Here is a 22,866-nt window from a genome sequence, read left to right as displayed (position 1 = left end):
TTTACCAGAACCACTGAATATCTTCTATAGTTTGTTAGATACTTAAAAATACACTTATAACAAGTATAATCCAAATTTATCCTGAACTAGGATTAAGAGGGGGATTGGCAACCCCTTAAAGTTGAGGCAGGTAACTAGGTCTGAGAAAGGAGATACAGTACAAAGAGAGAGCAGCAAAGCCTTTTTTGTTTTGTTTTGTTTTTTTAAATGAAGAAATTTGTGACTCTAGAGACTTAGGGATGCCAAAAATACTCTTTTGGGGATCAGATCATGAACGGAGGCCATGAGCTAAGAAAGAGGCATCTCCCCCACTTTTGTGTAAAGCACAACTCATTGAGGGAGATGCATTGCCCTGTGGAAACTCAGAACCCGTGCTGCTCTGAACTGTCAGAGGATCAGGAACCGTGTAGCAACTTGAGTTCTTGTGGAGGATGCTGGTGACTGTGGTTTCTCCCTAAATTAGTTTAATACCAGGAGGGTGCAAACGTTAAGCAACTGGTTTTGAGAATATTTGAAATATCCCAGGGACTCCTAGAATTGTTGGGGATTCATCAGGTAGGGGTACTAAGCAAGAGGTAGACCCTAATACTACTCTGGCCTCCTTTATACTTATAGACTCATGGAATCCTGGGGCATGCAGTTACAGAAATACACTTAATAAATTGTACTTGGATCATATTAGCATATGGGCTCAACCATTGTCAACAAATCCTTTTACCATCTTTATATACTCCTGGCTTAATGAATACTTCCAGTTATTGTTATGGAGACATTCCTGCTCTAGACAGACCCTATTGATGAGTAGAATAAAAATTCCTGGAGTGAGCAAAACTTACGTTAAAGAAGGCTTATTTCTGCCAGAATAGGCAGGTCATTATAATAAAACTTTTTAAATGTCTAGTATGTTTAGGATTTCTTAAAAGGCGCTAAAGCAGGATGTACATGAGGATAAGTAGCCCATAATGGGATGCAATTAAGGAAGTGAAAATACAATCTGATCACAAAGAGACACTTCCTGGCCATGAAAAGGTAGGCATGCAACATAATTTTATCAATGGAATAGGGGAAGCCCCAGTACCCACAAGATGTTAAAGAAGGCTGGGTTGAAGTACACAGGAAATGTCTCAACCCTAGCCCAGGTGCCTCTTAAATCCTAACAATGAATTTGTACAAAAGAAGCAAACCTTTTTTTAAAGAAGAGGAAGGAATTTCTCAGAGGTGTGCTGATTAATTTTATTGGAGGAAGAACCTTAGTACTAGTATATACTCATGTAAATGATCATTGGACTGTATAGTCTCAGAACTCTATGATGAGTATTTAATCTGAAGTGCTAGGCATTTGGGGATGTTTCCTTAGCCTGCAAACAAAGGGAAATCTTCCTAATAGGAAGTAAATAGCAGTCAGGGGAATTAAAATATTTTAAAAATGAATATAATCTATTCTATCTCCAGCACTAAATGAGCTAATGTACCATAGATGAAAAAAATGACGTGTATAGGTCTCTTTAACAGATAAATAGAACTTTGTAGACACAGTTGAATACTACTGTTTTAATTAGAGTTGGCGGTTATGAAATTGCTTCTCTGGAATGGATTTGGGGGTAGGGATTGCAGGAGTTGAGGGCTCCACATGAGCTGTGCTTTGGGATCTGGCACCTCTCTCAGGAGGAAAGTCTCCCCTGGGTAGTTACTGTTCACTCTGAAGCCGTACCTAGTTAGCATCTAAGGTGGCTGTCCTGCTACACACTCCTTTCCTCCAGCTGATGGGATGAACATACTCTGTGGCCATGTCCCCCACGGTCTCTGACACTAGCTTGATGTGTTTAGCATATTCCCTTTTTCTTTGGCTGGATTCTAAGTGCTTCTAATACCAGAATTTTTAAGCACAAATTCTTCTTGAGAACTATGGAGGGCTCCTGAGCTAATAGCTTACATTTTCAAGAAGTTTTAACTTTTGGGACTATTGGTGATATTGATGATGATAATGGCTTAGCAATTACCACGTAGACCATACTCTGTTTTTCACTTACTTCTTTTAATCCTCATAATAAAACTAGTAAATAGATATGGTGAAACCCATTTCATAGGTGGAAAGATGGAAATTTAGAGAGATTATATTAATTTCCTGTAGTAAGTGAAAGATCCGGGATTTGAACCCAGACAGCCTGACTCCAAAGCACCGGTGATTATCCATTATGTTATGCTGGCTCCTAAAATGGCCTGTCTTTTCAGTCACACTTCATTTCCCAAATGAGCTTTATTCTAGTCACATCGGCTCCTATTTTGGACCCTCAAGTTTTTCCTCAAGACCTTTATTACTGCTTAACATTTTGTTTCTTCTTTACTTTCCTGGTTTTGCTTGTTTAGTCTTGCAAAATCCTAAATCTAATTAGTGAAAATGTGGAATGATGAAGCAAGGTATGAAAATAAATTACTTTTCTTGAATTTGTCATGTAGTTGACATAAAACCTGGGGCAATATGAGACTAAGCTATTTTGAAACTAAGTCTATTAACTTTCAAAAATTATGTTTCATTAAGTTTTATTTTATAGTCTCTATATTAGGGAGTCAATGATACTGCTAAATGGTAGCCATTCTCATTTTTTAGAATTCTTTATATTGTTTATATACTGTTAAATGATTATTAAATTTGTTTTTTGTTGATGATAACAATATTTGTTCTTAAAAACTGATTTGAAGGGGCACCTGGGTGGCTCAGTGGGTTAAAGCCTCTGCCTTCGGCTCAGGTCATGATCCCAGAATCCTGGGATCGAGCCCCACATCAGGTTCTCTGCTCAGCAGGGAGCCTGCTTCCTCCTCTCTCTCTCTACCTGCCTCTCTGCCTACTTGTGATCTCTGTCAAATAAATAAATAAAATCTTTAAAAAAAAACTGATTTGAAGAATATTGGATTTGCAGCTCACAGACATTGCTTTTATGCAAATTAAATAAGGCCCTCAAGACAGGCTCATGATTATGGAAGCTGAGAAGTCCCATTATCTGACATCAGCACGTTGGAGATCCAGGTGTAGTTCTAGTCTGAGTCAGGACGCCCTTGGACTTGGACATAGACTTGTAGTGTTCAGAGGAGAAAGCAGGAGAAGACCAGTGCCTCAGCTCAAGTACTTGGGCAGAGAGGAGGAATTCTCCTTTCCTCTGCATTTTTGTTCTCGTAAGGCCTCTAAGGGATATAATGAGACCCATCCTCAGTAAAGACGGCAATGTGCTTAGCCAGTCTATGGATTCAATCAAATGCTTATCTAACAGGAACAGCCTTACAGACATACTCAGAAAGAATGTTCAGCCTAATATCTGGACACCCATTGAACTAGTCAAGTTGAAAAACTATCATCATTCTAACTGAATGCTTTTTTTTTTTTTTTTTTTTAATTTCTGTGGTCCTTCAGAAACAGTTTCTGTCCCTGCTCTGGTGTGCCTTAGATATGCGGCTGCCATTTCTGTGCTCATTAGACACCCTTGGCCTTTATTTGAGGACACAAATAGATAAGGAATATCAAGAAAGCATAGATGGTAGTAGTGGAGAGTAACTATATAGCAAATAAGAAAGCCATACCCTTCCTTGTTTTTCATTCCTTAATATACATTTATTCCATATCAACAATTAAAGTGGCATTTATTGACTGGTAACTGATACCTAGAACTCATCCTTTATCTCTGATTGTCTTGCCCTTTGAGTCTGACCCTTTTTGAAAAATATTTCATAAACAGAAGTCCAAACCCAAGTATTTCAACAGTTCTTACAGAGGAAGAAATGTTAGTTGCTTTCCTTGGGTGAGAAAATATCATTTGTACTCATTTGTTTTTAGGCTACTGCATATCTTTACTTTTCGGTGACAGGAGAGAATAACAAACTGAATCATGAGTGCCAAGTAAGAGTATTATGGAAGGAGACACAGTAGCTTCATTTCATAGATATTTGTCTTGTCCTCCATCTCCTGTCAGGTGAAGAATTTGAATCAAATCTGTTTTGAAGATTTTCTTACTTTGTAGTCTCTACACTGGAATAGGCCAATATTTTTTTTTTCAAAGCTACTTTGAACATGAAATTTACATGAAGCAGCCCTGCTTTAGTTCTCAAAAGTCACTACAATTCTGAGTCAAGATAGAAGCAAAAGAAGAAACTTAATCCAAGATGTTCAAGTATGAGCAATGTCAAATAGAAGTACGAATATTGTCCTTCTGTAAAAGAGCTCTGTTTATCACTTCTGAAATGCAGCTTAAACATATAGAATGATGTAGGATACGTCATTTTTAATATTAATAAGTGATTTCTAGAAACATGGGTTGATTTCAAAAAATGATATCCATGTCTATTATCCCATTCTTGTATAAATTGAATGTATTCTCTCATAACAGAAAATTTGATTCTTCTGCATCATCTTCTATAACAGAAAATTTGATTTTCCCCACTCCCTAATGCTTCCTGTAGATAGAGGGAAAAGTAGTCTGTAGAGGTTCTGACAAACATGGAGGGTGAGAAGACATTATGACTACAATGTATCAGAAGAGAGATAAGTTGACTAGTATGACTAGAAAATTTCTTCATCATTAACTGACCTCTGTAATGTTATATTTATGCTTACTGATATACATATCCCTGTAAAACAAACATATTGGTTTAAGAGGTAAATCATTCCTGAGAATCTAGAATTGTGGCAAAAGAAATAAAAGGGCTAACTTCATGATGTAGTAAATGTATCAATGAAAAGATATCTTACTCTTTAAACTGTTAAATACCCCTACTTCCTTCTTTCCCTGTTCAGAAAATGTTTATTGAACACATTTCATGTGATATCCCTATACTACACTCTGGTGAAAGAGATGATCAATATAATCCTTGTCTTTAAAAATCTCACAGTAGAGATAAGTAAACTAAAAATTACAGTGAAGTGTAATAAAAGCAGGTTGACATATGAAAGGGGTGACTGAGGAGTATGGAGGAGAAACAGCTTTCAGTGAGGGGAAACTCAGGAAATCCTTTTCTCAAAGTGATATGTGAATTATGACAGTTGGATAAAGACATTTCTCACAGAGGAGAAGGGACTTTGCTGAGGAACCTGTACACAGTTGGATGTTGCTGGAGAGAACTGTGAGATGGGAAAGGGGCAGGAGGAGAAACTAAAAGGTGGCAGAAGCCAGATCACACAGGATTATTCCTATCACTGAAGACTTTCTTCAGGGGGGTTTGGTCAGACTTGCATTTAGAATCTGTAAGCTTTTACACCAGATTTTTCTCAAAGTGAGAAGAGCATCTCGCAGCAGTGGCAGTAATCCAGAAGAGAAAATGGTAGGTTCAGGATCCAATGAAGTCATTCACTGAGCTGGACTTGTGCCCTGTGAGGAATTTGGGTTTAGAAATGTCAAAACTCACACTAGGCTTCAGAGAAATAAAGTTAGAGGGTAGGTTGGATGGATGTTACCCAAGTGTGAAAGTGACAGAGATGTATCTGGCCTGACCAGAGTGACAACTGGAACCAGAACTCCAATAACTTGAGGGTGCTCTCTCTCTGTCTCTTGGCTCCATATCCTCTTTCTGTTTTGGCTTCATCTTTTAAACCACTTTTTTTTTCTTTTTTTTTTTTTTTTAAAGATTTTATTTATTTGAAAGACAGAGACAGATAACAACGCAGATAGTGAGAAAGCACAAGCAGGGAGGAGAAGGAAAAGCAGGGAGCCTGACACAGGACTTGATCCTAGAACCCTGGGATCATGACCTGCACCAAAAGCAGATGCTCAACTGACTGAGCCACCCAGTCATCCTAAAACACTTTCTTATATGAAGCCAGAACTAAGGTCACCAGCATCTTTAAGTCTCATTGTGCTGAAGGAAAAAGTTCTCCCTAGGAGAAGACCTAGGGAAGGGCTCTAACTGGCTTGCCATCTTTAGGTGCCCATCCCTCAACCAATCACTGTCGCTGTGCTTCTTTGGGTCAGTGTGGGTTTGATTCCTGCTCTTGAAAAAATCAGCGCAGTCAGAAAGGTAGACTCAGGCTTTTGCCATTAGGACCATGCAAAGAATAAAGGAACAACAACAAAAAAATGTCCTTTGGGGGAATCTACAAACTAGGCAGCCACCACTATCATGGTCTAGTAGAGGCCTGATTTGGGAGTTGTACAGGAATGTCTGAGAAGTCGAGGCAGTAGGTGTTGGATAGTTGACTGGAGGATGTGAATGAGAAAGAGTCAAAGGGGACTCCCAGGCAGTTGGGTAGATGGTAAGCCCATTCATCAAGCAGAGACAAGCAGTCTTGTCAGCTAAAGTGGAGACGTGTGTGAGGTAGAGGTTATATCCCCCGAGGTGAGTAGGAGGAAAGTCTGATGGGAACTTGCAAGTCATATAAAATGATTACCAGGCAGCAGGAGCTTAGCTTGAGTTGGGGAGCTTTAATTAGAATAGGTGTATTCTCCCATAGCACTCAGGCTGCAGCATGGGAGGAAACACACTGATATTGATTTGAGGTTTTGCAGAGTATGTGAAGTGGAACAGCTAGGATAGCAAAGGAATTAAGGGCATTAGCAAGAAAATGGTTGAAGTGATGGATCATAATGCAAAAAGGAAGGAAATAAAGACTGAGAGATCTGCATGAGCAAGAGGCTGGGAGTTCCGTGTGCTTGGAGAACAGGTATAGTGCAGCTGTAGGGATGGACATTATGGACAAGAGGATAAATCATGTAGCAGAGGGAAGTGTTTGTTTAAGATCTGAGCGGGGGAATAGAAGCCCTCTGAGGGAACATCTGCACATTTTTTAATCTGAATTTTTGTTCTCTCTACCCTCTCTCCTGTGCCCATGGATGAGCTGTCTGGAGAGCTCAATAGTCATCCACTAGGCCCTTTTTGTAATCACCAACTCAGAGACACAGCACCAGCAATTTTTACCTCTCTCCTGGATCATTTCTTTGTCATCACTGGATCTCTCCCTCCAGCATGCAAAGATGCTGCTTTTTCTCCCGTCTTGAAATAAAAGTGTCTCAGTCTCTCCTCCATTGTCTCTTGAACCCTCTCACCCATCAGACTTCTGTCTTCATTCCTCTAAAGCGCTCTGATCAGGGTCACCAATCACCTTGATTCCGCCATACCCAGTGGTCGTTTTTCCATCTGTCCCCTGTCTTCCTGACCTACAGTCATGGTGATTAACAACCTTCCAGGCACGCGCTTTCCAGACTTTCCGGATTCTTCCATGCTCTTGTTTTCCTTCAGCTTCACTGCTTCCTCCTCATCTGTTTGACCTCTAAACGTTGTAGTGTCAGTGGATTTAGTTCTTGGACCATTTCTGTTTTCTTGCTCACTTCCCTCTCTTGGTGGTCTCAGCCAGTTTCAGGACTTGAAATACCATCCAGACATCAATGGTTCCCAAATGTGTGCTTTCACCTACACCCTCCTCAGGAGGCCAGACTCATATATTCACTTTGACTCTAGATGAAGACTCACCCTGTCTCATCATGATTTAAATATTTCATGTTTATTAGTTCTCTGATGGTTTCGTCAGTGTATCAAATGAATAGAGAGACTTAAAATAACACAGTGTATCTGTGGGTAAGGTTAGCGTTTATATATAAATTTGTTTTAATTTTGTGGGATTTTGTCTTTGTCAGCGTTGGTTTGTTTGACTAAGGCAGTGGTTCTCAAGGGTGGGGGGCAGTTAGTTTCCCAGGGGAAATTAGCAATGTCTGGAGACATTTTTGGTTGCCACTGTTGTGGAGGGGGTGCTCCTGGCATTATTGAGTGATAGCCAGGGATGCTGCTAACCCTCTGCAATGCACCAGACAGTCCCAGATGTCAATAGTGCCAAACTGGGAAACCTTGAAATAAGGATTTTTGAATTTGAATCATCTTAACTCTCAGTAGAAAAACATTGGACATTGATACAAAGAGCAAAGTAGTTTGAATCTTTCTCTTTAAACACATATTTATGAATAATTGCCAAAAGGTGGTACCTATCCCCAACAAATGCACATTGTGAATGGTCCTCTTGTAAGCCTGAGATTCCTTTAAGCATGCCTGTTGGATTTTGAGTACCTGCAGTTAAATAGTGTTGCTCTTGGCAGGACTTGGTGAGCAAATGAGGTATGAGCTCTCTGATCTCCGCAGTCTGCTCAGTCAGCCATGACCTTCCCAGTGTCTCTTCTTTCTACACCCTGTCTGCTGCGAGCCATGGCCCAGGCAGTTCCCAGTGGGGTGGCCAGAGACTACCACTGGGGGGGAATGCAGGGCCCCAGGGCGGAGGTTCATGTGGGGTTCAGGATAAATTGGAATGATTTCTGTTTTGCAATGAATATCATCCAAACTGGCTTTGTACTTTAACTCCAAAAAAATCTTTAAATCTAAAGCTTTTGGATGAAAGTACTGAACAATGAAATAGAAGTTTTCTTAGAGAAATTGAGGTTACTTCAAATACTATTTGGATGCTGACAGGGATACATTTTGCATATGTTTGTATGTATGTGTTCATGTATACACAGTTGTATGTCATGTACACCTACAAACAATGATAATTTCTACACACTCTTAGATACTTTGCTTCTTTAGAGTTAGGCATTATAAAGACAGAGCCATAGTGAAATATATGTTAGAAAAAGAAGCAGTTTTGTTTACTGTGATAAGCAGAATTTTCCTAGTAGAGACAATTATCTCCCTTACTTTATCTCCCTCATGTTTCTTCCCTTAGTTCCACTTGGTCATAATAATATGCCCTTTCTTGCATTTTGTATGTTATGAAAACAAAAACAAAGTCTCTATTGAAGGGTAATAAATTGTGGTAAAGAATATGATTTAGCAGATGATCCAATTCTTTAATTTTAGTTAGTGTGCTGCTCTTCATGTCTTAAAGTTAAATGCTGATAATTTAGAGTGTATGTTTTATAAATTTTGTCAGTTCTTTTTCTTAAACTTGTTTTAGAAGGTATCTGACTAGGGGAATATTATCTTGGTATATTATATGATTTTATACTATAAAGTTTAATAAGGAACATGCATATATATGCACACACATTGATGTAAGGATTAGATGTAAGAACAAAGCCAGGAAATTAGGAATTTGGCTTTAGTTGTTTATCTGAGCTGCCTCCTGTGTGTTGGTGCTGGAATGATCTCACAGCAGGCCATAATCATCTGTTCTCACAGGAAGTGAGGCCCAGTGTAAAGGGGAAGAACCACAAGACAAGACAATCTTCTGGTTCAGGATTTCATAAGGAAAAAAAAAAGTATATTTGCCTAGTATGTTTAAAAAAAAATCATTATAAGTAATTGTATTTGAGCCAGAGAAAAAGTATAAGCAAACCAGTGATATAAATTTTAGGTTTAGATGTTTATATATGTGTGTATGTGTACATGTGTATATATATGTGTGTGTGTCTATGAGTGTGTGTGTGCGTATCTATATACAGGCATACTCCATTGAGAAAACCAAAAAAATCAAATTTTTCTGAATGTCTAGTATGAAAATAAATATGTATGGGGTGGCACAATTGTTTGCATTGCATCCAGAAATGCAGAAAAATTAATTTCTTTTAATATCTTTATTTCTCTATATCTGTCATCTCCCTGGCAATTCCCTCCCATCAATAGACCGGGACCTCTAGGGACCCCAAAGTGATATCTAATTCTGTTTACTTAGTGTGATGCAGTGTTTTTATTTATTTATTTATTTATTTGAAAGAGGGAGAGACCATGTGCAAGTGTTGGGGGAGGGACAGAGGGAGAGACAGAGAGAGAGAGAGAGAAGCAGACTCTACAGTGAGTGCAGAGCCCCACTCAGGCCTCCATCTCAGGACCCTGAGATCATGACCCGAGCAGAAACCAAGAGTTGGATGCTTAACCACCTGAGCCACCCAGGCACGCCTGATGCAGTGATTTTTAATAGACCTTTAGGTAATGCTCAGCCTCTTTAATTAGAAGGCTCAGCTGTTGGCCTTAGATAGTAACAAAGTGGAAGAGCAGAACAGTATTAACCTGGGGACTGTGGAAGGGGATGAAAGGTTGCAGAGGTTAGTGTCTCCTGGCTTCCATCAGAAACAAATGCAGACACTCTCAGGAGGAAACAGTCATTCTCAGACTTGTCCTCTGGTTTCCAGCAGATTAAGATGACTAAATATGAACTCTTAGGGTCACCAAATGCACAAGGAAACAAACCACCATCAATCAAAATCAACAGGAAAAAAACAAAAAAACAAGAAATTAGCCCCCAAGAACTTTAAATATTGGGTTATCAAATTCGAATATAAAATTACTATGACAACTTTAAGTAAATAAAATGATAAATCATAAAAATCATTTTATTTACTTAAAAATAAGCAGCAACAGAATATAAAAATGCCCAGGAAGATTTGAAAAAAAGAACCAAAGAGAACTTTAGATATAAAAAAAAAAATTATCTTGCCATTTGTGACAACATGGATGGAACTAGAGGGTATTATGCTTAGCGGAATAAGTCAATCAGAGTCAATCAGAGAAAGACAACTATCATATGATCTCCCTGATATGAGGAAGTAGAGATGGAACACTGGGGGGTTTTGAGGGTGGGAAAAGAATAATGAAACAATGAAACAATGAAACCTCTGCCGAGCAGAGGTGGGTAGGGAGAGGGTGGTGGGGTTATCGACACTGGGGAAGGTATGTGCTACGGTGAGTGCTGTGAAGTGTGTAAACCTGGCAATTCACAGACCTGTACCCCTGGGGCTAATAATACATTATATGTTAATAAAAAATTTTTTTTAGAAATAAAGAATTAAATGACTGACTTAAAATATTAGAGTGCTGAAGGAAAATTAGATGGATCTAAGGAAGTTACCCAAAGCAGAGAAGGGCAAAGATATGAAAATTATTTTTTTAAAAAAAGGAAGGATGGAAACAAAGAAAGAAAAATTAATTAAGACATTGGAAGATGAAATGAGAAGGTCTAGCATTCCATTTCCCAAAGGAAGTAGATAAAACAAAACTAAATAGAGTGAAGAAGAACCAATATTGGAAGAAATGATTACTGGGAGATTTCCAGATGTGCTGTAAGAGACACGGATACAGAAGCACTGGGTGTACCATGCAGAAAACCATCCTCTGGACACATGAAATTGGAACTCCAGAGACAAAGAGAGAATCTTTAATGGGAGGAAGAAAGATGACCTACAAAATACCAAAGATGATTCTACCAAAGAATGACAGAATGGCCTCACACTTCTCAGTGGCAAAAAATGGGAACCGGAAGACAGTGGAATAATAACTTCAGCATGCTAAGAGAAAACAGTCTACACCCTGCAGTTGTGTAACTGGCGAAATTATCTTCCAAATATGAGTCAATTTCTCTACATTAAAGGAACTTCTAGTGAATGCATTTTTAGAAGAAAGGAAATCATACCAGAAGACTCAAGAAAGAGTGATGAAAAGGGAAAATGGCAAATACAGGTATATGCACAGAATTTCTAGTCCAAAACTATAAATACATTTGCATTATTTGAAGAGGAGATCCAGGGAGCTATTCAGATTCACTGAGGCCAACTTAACAGGGTTAAAATAGAGAGGAAACTTATTTTATCCTTTTACATCTTTTACAACTGGAGACTCTCTGACTGTTGTGCTCCTGAAAGATACACCACTACCTTAAAATGATATTAAAATAATATAGCAATGCTTGATTTGTGTTTTATCATACTTTCTCAAATATTCTAATCCTTGACCCTTATCGTGGATTGAGTGGCCCCAGAAAGATATGCCTACTTCCTAATTCTGGGAACTTGTGAATATGACCTTATTTGGAAAAAGGATCTTTACAGATGTAATTAAGAATCTTGAGATGAAGAAATCATCCTGGATTACCAGAGCAGACCTTAAATTCATTGATAAGTATCCTTATAAGAAACAGAAGAAGCAAGACACAGACACACAGAGAAGATGGTGTAAAGATTCAGGCAGAGATTGGAGTGATGCAGCCATAAGATAAGAATCAAGAATGCCTGGAACCATCAGATACAGAAAGAAGCAAAGGAAGGTTTCTCCCCTAGACCTCCCAGAAGGAACATGGCCCTGTTGACTTGTGGTTTCTAGAACTGTGAGAGAATAAATTTCAGTTGTTTTAAGCCCCCTCATTTGTAGTAATTTGTTATGGCAGCCACAGGAAATACACACAGTCCCTAATGGTTAAATTTATACTTTTCTCAAAACAAAAACAAAAACAAACAAAACCCAAACCAAATTCAATTAAAAATTGTAATTAAGTATCTGCTATAATACAGTACTGAAGCCAATTTCTCTAGATATGCCATTTTTTCCCCTTGTTTCTCTTTGAGATGCCATCTAGTTATTTGGGATACAAATGTGTCTTATTTTATTTGGTGTTGACAAGGGGGCAGCTGGCATCCTCAGACCCAATGGTACACTCTGCACACTGCTAATCGTAGCTGCCGTGTTGCTGGTATAAGCTATTCCCTTGCCTAATGGCCAAGGAGGTGGTGCTAGCTTCAGGTTTGGCTCTTTTTGGTGTCTGCTGCTGATCAAATTCAGGGGCTTCTCTTTCCAGTAGGCTCCTAGAGTGAGATAGCCTCACTCTACCCCTCCTTGGCATTATGGACTGTAGACCCACTGTCTCATCCTACATGTAGTCCCTGGCCTACATGGTCTTACCGCCAAGACTCAACTACGGGGCTTCCTCCCTCACCACCTCGGGCCCATACATCATTGCAGGCCAGGCCTATTGGGTCTCACAGCACCACACCTGCCCTCTGAGGGAGCTCATGCCCTATTCAGTGTATCATGGTGCAGCTGCCCCAGGTCAGATATCAGGTGGCATCCTAAGGAGATTTCCCCAGACTCTCCAACATGAAATAAGGTGAAGGCTCCTCCTCTCAATGATTTCTTAAATATACTTTGCTTGTTATCCCAAGGAGCTGGGTTGGAACACTTGTGTTCCGCCTCTGCTTGTGTCCTTCTCCACTGCCCAGGATGGCCTGGGAACCCCTTCTGCCACTTCTTCTCCTCTCCCCAAGAACTACAGCCCACATGCATGCCCATCAGAACCTGGGAGAAACTTTGGATTGTGATTACTCTTGGCTTTTGATACACTAAATTATTTAGAAAATTACTCTTCCATGAAACCTTATTTTAACTATCTTGGTACAGAATCCTATTTTGAATGATAGGGATGAATATTAACTTTGTTTTTGACTATTTGAAGTAACTATCATAATTTTTTCCCAGACTTGAGCTAACTGTGGAGAAGGTCACATACAGACAAATGTGAAAGAAAAAGCCTTACTATTTTAAAAGATTGATCACAGTAAACATATTCAAGACAATAAACATTTGTAACTAACAGAAATACTTGACGATCGTAGAGTGTTCTACAGCCTTTGAACTATAGTATCTTATTAGGTCCTTAGTATGGATTATTTTCCCATTTTATAGGTAAGGAAACTAAAAAGTTAAAATGCTTGTTTAAAATAATGGCACTTATAAAAGGAAGAGAATTACTGTTAACTCACATAGTGTATAACCCTACTTCCAGTGTTCTCTCTCCAACACCATGTCCTTTGCCTCGGCTTGGATATGAAAGCTGAAGCCTATTTCCAGGTCCTAAGATGGTGCTCTAGTCATGTTCTTAGCTCAGAACACTCAGTGCCCACCCACACCTGTGCTCTGGAGCTTTCCCCTCACTTAAATCCATCTTGGAGGCTCAGCTTTGAGCTTAAATAAATAATAGATATATTTTATCCAGCGTATCTTGACGTTTTTTAATGTGGCAGGTTTTTTTGTATTCTATATTGTCCAAATGCAAGTTCCTTTCATTCTGTCAGTGCTAGCAAAACTGGTATCTCAGTCTTAGAACTAAGATTTGAACTAAAATCCATCTTAATTTATCTTTTTCTTATGGATATACATTTACGTGGCCACTCTTTTTTCTTTGTTAATGAGTTTATATTGAAAAAGTAAACTGCAGTTGGTTTAAGAAATGTTTGTTAGTGCTTTCAGTGTGTGAGTCTATACATTTGAAATTGGCTCTTTATTTAGATCAGTTCTCAAGCTCAGATTTTCAAAAATCAGGGAATTAAGAGACCTAGTCATAAAAGAACTAAGAAACCTGAACTTTTCATTTAGGCTTAATTATAGATACCATTAACATTGTAATGTAATAATTATAATAATGGCTAATATTTATTGAGTACTTCCTAATCATATTACCTAGATTTTCTTACTTAAACATCAGATCTACATGGTAACTACCTATTATTATCCTTATTTTACAAATGAGGACGTGATGATCCTAATTCCTTACATTTCAGTAATGATTTATGTTCTACAGCATTGTTTCACCTGTATTAACATATCCTGTGATTTGACATGGCAAGTATTACTATACAGAAGAGACTATAACTTCAGAGCTTTTAAATGGTTGGTGCAAAATACTATAAGCAGTAGCTAATAGAGTTGGTCTTTGGTCATTGGGCTAACCTTTCATTTCTTGGTCTTCTTCCTAGCTAAGGTCTTCTAGTTTAAGGCTCTTAGAAATCAAATGTGCACTTAAAATAATTGCAACAGGTCCATTTATTGATTTGTTAATAATATACAACCACTTAAATCTAATCTGAAGAAGGATATCTCCTACATTGCACTGTGGCTTAGTAAAAACAGCCACAGGTGGGAAATCACACACGACAGGCTTGGATCAGGCTTATCTACTGGTCCAGACTGTTGGGCATTTTGCTTAGCCTCTGCCTCTCTCTCTGCCCATCTGCACACTTGGGATGGTTGGGCAAAGTTGCCACTAAGTTTCACTCTAATATATAATGATTTTATATAGTTTTCTCCTAAAAACGTCAGTCTTGTGTGATAAGGTATAAAAACGAAGGGAGCAAATTTTTTTAAAAAATAATAATTTTAAGCTTCTCCAAAAATTAATTAGTGAAACAAATGGTAGCAATAATGTTTAAAATTAATCTGAAAGTGGAATTTGGAAAACAATTTCATTTACAATAGTAACATCAAAGAGAATAAAGTACTTAGGAACAAATTTAACAGAACAAAAACAAAACTTATTTTCTGGGAACTTCAAAACATTGCTGAAAGAAATTTCAAAGACCTAAGTAAATGGAAAGACATCCTGTGTTCATAAATTAGAAGACAGGATATGGTTAAGATGATAGTATTCTTCATATTGTCCTACAGATTCAATACAATCCCTATCAAAATCTCAGTTGACTTTTTTGCAGAAATTAAGCAGCTGAACCTAAAAATCATACAGAAATTTGAGGGACTGAGAATAGCTAAAACAGTCTTTAAAAAGAGCAAAGTCCAAAACCACACACTTCCTGATTTAAAACTTACCGTAAAGCTAAAGTAATCAAGAATGTGTGATACTCTCATGAGGATAGATATATAGATCAATGGAGCAGCACTTAGCACAATGCTAAAAGTAAAGGCCATTGTCGGAGGTGTTGAGGTCATGATCATTGCAGGGTTGTGATAAGGAAGTAGAGACAAAGGCCTACTCAGAAGCCCCTGTGCTGTTTTTTGCATGTGCCTGGAGCACCATCCCTATCTCACAGCCTAATGAAACCTCAGGACCTCAGGGCATTCTGCTTCTCTGTGTTTCCTGACCACATCCAGCCAAGGAGTTACCAGACTTTGACTCTTCCTCTTGCAGATCTGTCATCTAACGTCTGGCAACCCTGATTTATTTGTCTGTCTTACACTTTCTGTGCTACTTGAGAGCAGGGGCTGCCGTGTCACTTATAAGTTCCCCAGCTCAGTGCTCTGTTCTTGGTAGGTGCTCAGTTAATACTGTTTGAAAGATTAAACAGTAAGGGTAGAGCCTAGATAGATTGTTTGAACATGGTCACATACTTGCTGAGGACTCCTAAATATTTGCTTCCCAGTAAAGAGAATAATCTGAACCGTTTTATGTTGGGAGCTTCGTCTAATTATATGGCATCACTAATTTATCTAGTATATTTGGAATGATAGTATAGTCCTGTTATTAAAATAGAAGGACATTGAGAAATCTACATTTAATTATAAATTTAAATTTATTTGTTACAAGTCCATAGAGAATAAAAGATTGCTAAGGGTGGCAGATTGAAAAGGATTGCTCTTATTAAACATTTTCTCATTTCGAAAGGCTCTTTTTTGAAGAAGCTCTGTGTTTTATAAACACTCTGTGTTTTATAAGCCATGGAAGAAGCAAAGCATACTCTTATCAGCTGCTAAGAGAAACTGAAAATTTTAGATTTCCATGGAAATCCCATTGTCATTTTTAATGATGGTATTGGTATAGATGTGTACACCAGATTTTTGTAGTAAGTGATCTAGTATCTGTTTGCACTTGCCCTGGGCTGTGTTCTTGCCAAAATTTAGTAAACCTCTTCAGAAAAATTCCCCTTATCCCTGTGCCAGTTTCTCTAGAAGCCAAAAGCTTTCATCATAACTCACCTCCCTGCTTAATCTGCAAAAGAACAAAGCTAAAGTTATTGAAATGTGATAAATTATGATAGTAATCTATCTAAACTGTATGCAACCATTATTGACTTTATGTGTGTTATTACCTTGAGACTTTGGCATTACCTGGTACTTGTGATAACCTTACCTAGAAACAGAGGCTTGGGTACAATCATCTCAGAAGTGTCTTTTAATTTTATTCTTCTCTGTAATCTTTTAAAAGTAAACATTTTCATTAAAGACCAAAGAATGTAAAACACTTTCACTTCTTTCTTCAATTTATGGTCCCTTTCATCAATTGTTTCAAAATATTTATGCCGAATTCAGGAGACCAAATTTTTTGTACATAGTACTGAAGTGAATTTGGAAGGCGGAATTTCAGTAAATATAGTATGGGGAAACTTTTGACTTGGAACTATGTCATAATTTATAATTGGATAGCTTTGCAGGTTTCTAAAGAAGAACGATCACCACTTATTGGCAACTCAAGCGCATTTCTTGTTTGTTTCCTTTAAATAGTTATACCCTGTGAGCTGTTACTCTCCTCTCCCATTCCCCCATGATCCCCAAAATAGCTTTATTAATAGGAACATATGCTGTTTATGTTCTTTTAAAAAATCAGGGTGGTCTTAGATGTCCATCTTCCATTCTGGCATTTCCCTTTATACAATCCTTTTGAATTTTCTGTTTAAAAACTGGCATTCCAATAGCTTTTCTTTGGCCTAATGCCTGGGTCACATATAGCAGCAGCAAATTAGGAATGTTAAGACGTCCCCCAAAGAAAAATGTTTGTTATGAAAGTAGAGCTGATGTGACACTTAGAATTAGAACTTCTTAACTTATCTAAATGACAGTTAATGGTCATTTTCTTTTGTTCTTATTTTAAAGAAGGGGGGATAAGAATGAAAGAAATGCCCGGAGGCTGAGATTGGGTTTGCTTCACCAAACTGTTAAATGTCAAATGTATTATACTGATAAACACCATTTTATCTCTTTTTAGGAGCTAATTTTGTTACTCGAAAAATTAGCCGGTCAGTGGCTAAGATTTACCTTGGACAACTGGAATGTTTCAGCTTGGGAAATCTGGATGCCAAACGAGATTGGGGCCATGCCAAGGACTATGTAGAGGTAGGAACTGACTCATTTTGTTCTTAAAAAGACCTGCATCAGTTGGTGTTTTCAATGCCGGGCCTCTAGTGGAAAAGCATTACCTTCAAGAGGTGGTAGCATATAAAATTTTGCTTATGCAGGTTTGTTTAAACTCTTACTCATTTCAGTTTAAGGCTCCACAGTTCAGCTTTACTTATGGATTACACTGAGTGTTCCTTGAATATGGAAACTTCTCACAGTTGTTCTTTTCGTTATTTAAAATGGAGGTATTGGTCATTCATTTGGATGGTGGATGAAAAAATGTTTGAATAGTGTTCTTTTCTTTCTAAAGCTTCTTTCTCCTTCTCATTTTTTGCACATTCTCCCCTCTTGCCTGCCCAATATACATATAACTAACTGAAAGAATTTTTAAGTATAAAGGTGCAGTTCTCAGAGCTTCAAGAAATACTACCTAATCAATTTATATAATCCAAGACTTTCAGATTTATATTATGCTACTAAGGTACCTCTAAGAGTAATATTCTTATAGAGTTTTTGGTTTCTGGTTATCACCCTACACATTTCTTAAAGTATGACTTTACACACCAGTGAATTTTGTTCATTAAAGAGAGTTGCTAATAATGATACTGTTGCATAATTCTGGATATAGTTAAAGGGAAATTCAAGTTTTCATTCTTGGAACTTATATACACATTAATTTTTGGTTTGGGTTCGATATCTTATATGTATAAGCAGTGTGATTTATTTTAAGCAAATGGTTATTTTTTTACCTTTCCCTGATCAGTATGCTTTTAAATATCCATGGTGGTTTCTATGGCCAGACATAAAGGAGCATGTTGGTAACATTGTCTTTTTCCCTGGAGTCTGCTTGTCCTTGTTTAGGTGCTTACAGATTTCCTGTGTTCAGGAAACTATTTCTGTCTTTAATGATTCCTCTCTGGGAAACCGGATCTGGCTTCCTTGTTCATTGATGCGATTCAAAAAGAAACTTGAACATTTACGAAAGAAAGCAAACAACTAGTTTACTTGCTAACAGAGGTTAGTCTCAACAGTGTTATTATTTTTGTTTTTAACAATTAAAAATGTTGTATGCTTGAACACCTAATACAGATTTTATATTATGGACAAAAATAGCTCTAATTTTAAATTATGAACAGTGTAACATTTAGATTATTTCAATATGTTCTTTTAAGCTATCCTTACAAAGAGGCATTTATTATATACAGTAGATATTAGATACATTTTAAGAACATTACATTAAAAATATATAAGGCCATACTTTCAGAAATTCTAAGAAGTAGAAGAAAGGAGATGTTATCAATAGATGTTGGAACTCTCTTTTGTTTAACCTATATGGCCTAACCTACTTAAAAATATGAGGCAAGTTTTATAAAAATGAATACATTATTATTTCAAAAGTATCATTCTAGCTATCTGCACATACCTTCTTTTCCAAACTCTTGTTCTCTAAATCCAGAACCAAATAGACCAAATTTCTTTCTATTTAATTTTTTTTTTTTTGGCACCAGGGTAAAAAATGAAATTTTTATTAAAACCTGGAAATAGGGGTGCCTGTGTGGCTCAGTCAGTTGAGCATCTGACTCCTGGTTTATGCTCAGGTCATGGTCTCAGGGTCATGAGATTGATCCCTCATCAGGCTCCACACTCAGTGGGGAGTCTTAGAAATAAATTTTGATAGTGAAACAGCATACCAAATGTTAATAATGTTTATTACTGGTTATGTTTAGTTCCTATTTATGTTTCTGTATTTTCCATATATTTGAAATGAATATAAACTTTTTCAATCAAAAAAAAATAATTAATGACATTTTAAAAATAGACTGGAAAAAAATGCCCAGCACTATTGAATAAATGCATAAGCAATGAGTAAGGCTTTCGTGAACTCAGTGGAGCTGGAAGAAGACAGTACTATCATCTCACTCCCAAAATGCCAAGCAAGCACTCATCCTGGGTGCAGCTCAAACTTTGAAACAAAGGGGCTGCATTTGTTTTCATTTATAATAAAAGCATTTTATATACATTTTGGCTCAAAGACTTCAAAAAGTTCTTTCCAAGTGCTGTTTTGAAGTTTCCTTGACAGGATGGTGTCAGTAGAGTGAGCCCAAGAAGCTAAAACATCCATGCAAAAGTAAAATGTTCTGGCCTTTCAGTAAGAATGTAAAAATTTTCAGATTTTATGGAGAAACAGACATACAAAATTAAGTCATTCTCACTGGCATTCAAGACCTGATTTGTTCCACAATACAAGTAGGTTTTGCTATGAAGGATTCCCGTGGGGTTCAGACAGTAACACATTATATCTTGATGATGTAAGAAACATTGTATAGTTCTCATTTATGGGTCCTGAAAGAAGTCTGAATTTCTTGATTTCTTAAAAAAAGTGTCATTATTAAGTAAGAATTAATAATTTGCTATTGCCATTTTAAGAACTAGCACCATCCCTCACTTTTCTAAATGTATTAAAATGAGGTTACTTCACAGACTTATGACTAAAAGTAGATGTTGCCAAAATTAAAGTCAACAAGCATAAGAATGAAAAAAGAGAAGCATTGTTTGTTTAAAGTATATCTACATCCTGGCACTATAATCAGCTTTAGAATAAAGAATCCTTGGCAAGTACAGATCAAACAAGTCATAATAGCATCTTATTTACACACATTTAATTACATAATCTTTCTCATTTATACGCAAGCATATTGTACTGGTTAATCTTTAGGTTAAGTGACTTATATTTTTTTACTTATGGGTGAACTTCCACGATAAAGAGTAGAGAGCTTTTGACAAACAGAGTGTAGGGATCCTAACTGTGTCAGTGATTTGCTTAGGGTTTTATATCTCAGTTTACCCATCTGTGAAAAGGGCATAATAACAACCCTGTAAAAAATTAGCATTAATATGCTATACATTCATGATTAGAATCTACCTCTGTCTTGTAAACATTTGTGCAACAATTTATACAAAACCATTTCCTGTTGCTGATTCAGGTTCATTAACATCCATTTATAGTCTTGTTTCCTAGATCAAAATGATTTAAAACTTAATTTGAGTGGGTAAGCAATATTTCAACTTGAAGAATATAAAAACTGTATTAAACTGTATTGAACTTCAGGATAAACAAATTTTATGCAGTTATGTATTTTCCAATATTTTATGATAAACTTACAGGATTGTTGAATGGATTTTACCATGAACAGCCATATACCCTCTGCCCAGATTCTATAATTAACATCTAATAATTATTGTTACAATTTGAAAATAAATACTGTTTAAAAACTACTATAGTGCTGATGGGTCAGAGCTCTAAATACTCAGTTTACACAAACAGATTATCAACAATTTGTACTTCTTATATGAATATAGTTAGTTGACAATTCAAACTTAAAAAATATTTTTACCTTCTTATATAATTATATGACACTGTCTCACTCTGTTTTCATGCCTGCTGCCCTCTACATACATTGAAGCAACTCCTTGTATTCATGAGAACACACTGGAGGCTGTTAACCACATCCAAGCAAATTCAGATAGTCAACATTTTACCAGTAGTGCCTGAAAACTGCGAACTAGAAGACCTCTAACTTCTCTAGGGGGCATTGGTCTTTCCACATATCTTCTGTTCAGTACCCACCATAGTCATGCTTGTAGTTGCTACACATGACAGTCTTTTAAACTTTCTTAAAGCCCAGTAAGCCTGCTCAATGCTAAATTGCACAAAGGTAAGCAGATTCTTTATTGTAGGACTGACTTCTCCAAACTTGGGATATGTGAATGCCCTGTGGCCTGCTAAGATTAATAAAGGCTTCTCAAACTTATTTAACTTTGCCACCCTTTTAATAAAAAATATATATTAACATCTAGCAGTGCAGGGGTGGAAAACGGCACCACATGTTTAAAATTAATGGTAACAGTTTGGTTAACAAGATCCCAGTGTGATCCCACCTTGATAAAACTAGCTAGAACACAACTATAGCTGGAAAATACTGAAAGTGAGCTAATTGGCAAGGGCTGGACTAGAAGTATCTTTAAGTTTTTACCACTCATAAGAGGGTCCTTGCTCTTGGGATACATGAATAATCAAGTGACCTAAGTCTGAGCTTTTTCCAAGACTCGGTGAAAAGCCGTTTTAAAAATATCATGAGGTTTTAGTGCCAACAACTGACCATACAGGTGCTCCTGAAGAGTTCCCCTGGCCCAAAGGCAATCCAGGGCACATTCAAATTATTAGGGATGGATTTTTGAGATTCATCTGAATTTTAATATAATGTCTTTCACATATACCTCTTTCTTTTCTCCCTCCCTCCCTCTCTCCCTCCCTTCTTTCTTTCCTTTCTTCCCCCTCCTTCTCCTCCTTCTGCTTTGGCAGGGATCATAGATTAATTTTTAAAAAGATAGTTTTAGAAAAAAAATAATAAAAGTTGCCAATCAGACACTGAGTGTGTGTCAGAAACTTTACTGAAGACTTTACATAATTATTTCCCATGATATATACAGCAGTCCTTTATAGATGAAGGAACTGAGGGTTGGAGAGGTCAGGGATGATTTGCCCAAAACCATGGCCAGCAGAGGTGAATGAAGCCCAAACTCCAGCCCAGGTTTGATACGTCAGCCATTCTCATAACCATTCACATTGACGTGAGGGGAGCAGCGACATAAGCAGTGGGATCTGGCTCACTTTCCATTTCAAAGAGAGACAAGACATTGCTTCTCTCCCTTTTCTCTTTATGCCATTTATAGTCCAGGGGGAAGAGAATTATCTGGAGGAGAGCATGTGGTAAGGCAGTGATCAGATCTTTCTGAACCCATTATATTGACTACATGAGGCAAAGATGCAGATGATACATTTGGGGAAAATGTGTAGTTAGGTGTCCTTCCCTAGCTGTCTGTTGTCATCTATATGACTTAACTGTCCTTACAGCTTTCAGTTCTCTGTTGATACCAGAGACCTGGGGAAAGCCAGGGAGCCCCTGGCAGTGGGGGAAGTAGACTGTTGACAGAGCTGGGGAGAATTAACAATGTTTCCCCTTCCTTTCTTCCTCATCTGGCAGTCTGCTGCTAGCATTTTGCCTCCTGCGTTAATTCACACAAATCTGGAAGAAAAGGATGCCATCTAAACTCTCTTGAGATTTTATTTAAGGTAAAGCTTACTTGTTGCAACAATGTCAACAAACTGTTGTTACTTTTTTGTTGTTGTTGTTGTTCAGGAGAGTAGCTCCATATTTTGTTGTGTTTGAATTCTCTAAAGTGTTCATGGAGCCAGAATCTTAGGTAAGGCCTCACTTAACAGAAATGCAAAAAGCC

General features: G+C 37.4%; 1 protein-coding gene across 3 annotated transcripts in view; it reads left to right on the top strand.

The window, feature by feature from the left end:
* GMDS (GDP-mannose 4,6-dehydratase) overlaps nt 1-22,866 on the top strand; it is a 614,085-nt gene that overhangs the window by 294,637 nt on the left and 296,582 nt on the right. For all 3 annotated transcript variants that reach the window (XM_004753606.2, XM_045089644.1, XM_045089647.1), the window contains one exon: nt 17,438-17,565. In XM_004753606.2, the coding sequence (XP_004753663.1) occupies nt 17,438-17,565 (128 nt within the window). The remainder of the gene's footprint in view (nt 1-17,437; nt 17,566-22,866) is intronic.

The sequence above is a fragment of the Mustela putorius genome, unplaced genomic scaffold (genome assembly GCF_011764305.1).
Source record: "Mustela putorius furo isolate JIRA1106 unplaced genomic scaffold, ASM1176430v1.1 tig00000117_pilon_pilon_pilon, whole genome shotgun sequence".
Lineage (NCBI taxonomy): Eukaryota > Metazoa > Chordata > Mammalia > Carnivora > Mustelidae > Mustela > Mustela putorius.
Note: the sequence above shows the minus strand (reverse complement) of the source record. Positions and strands in the feature narration are given on the sequence as shown.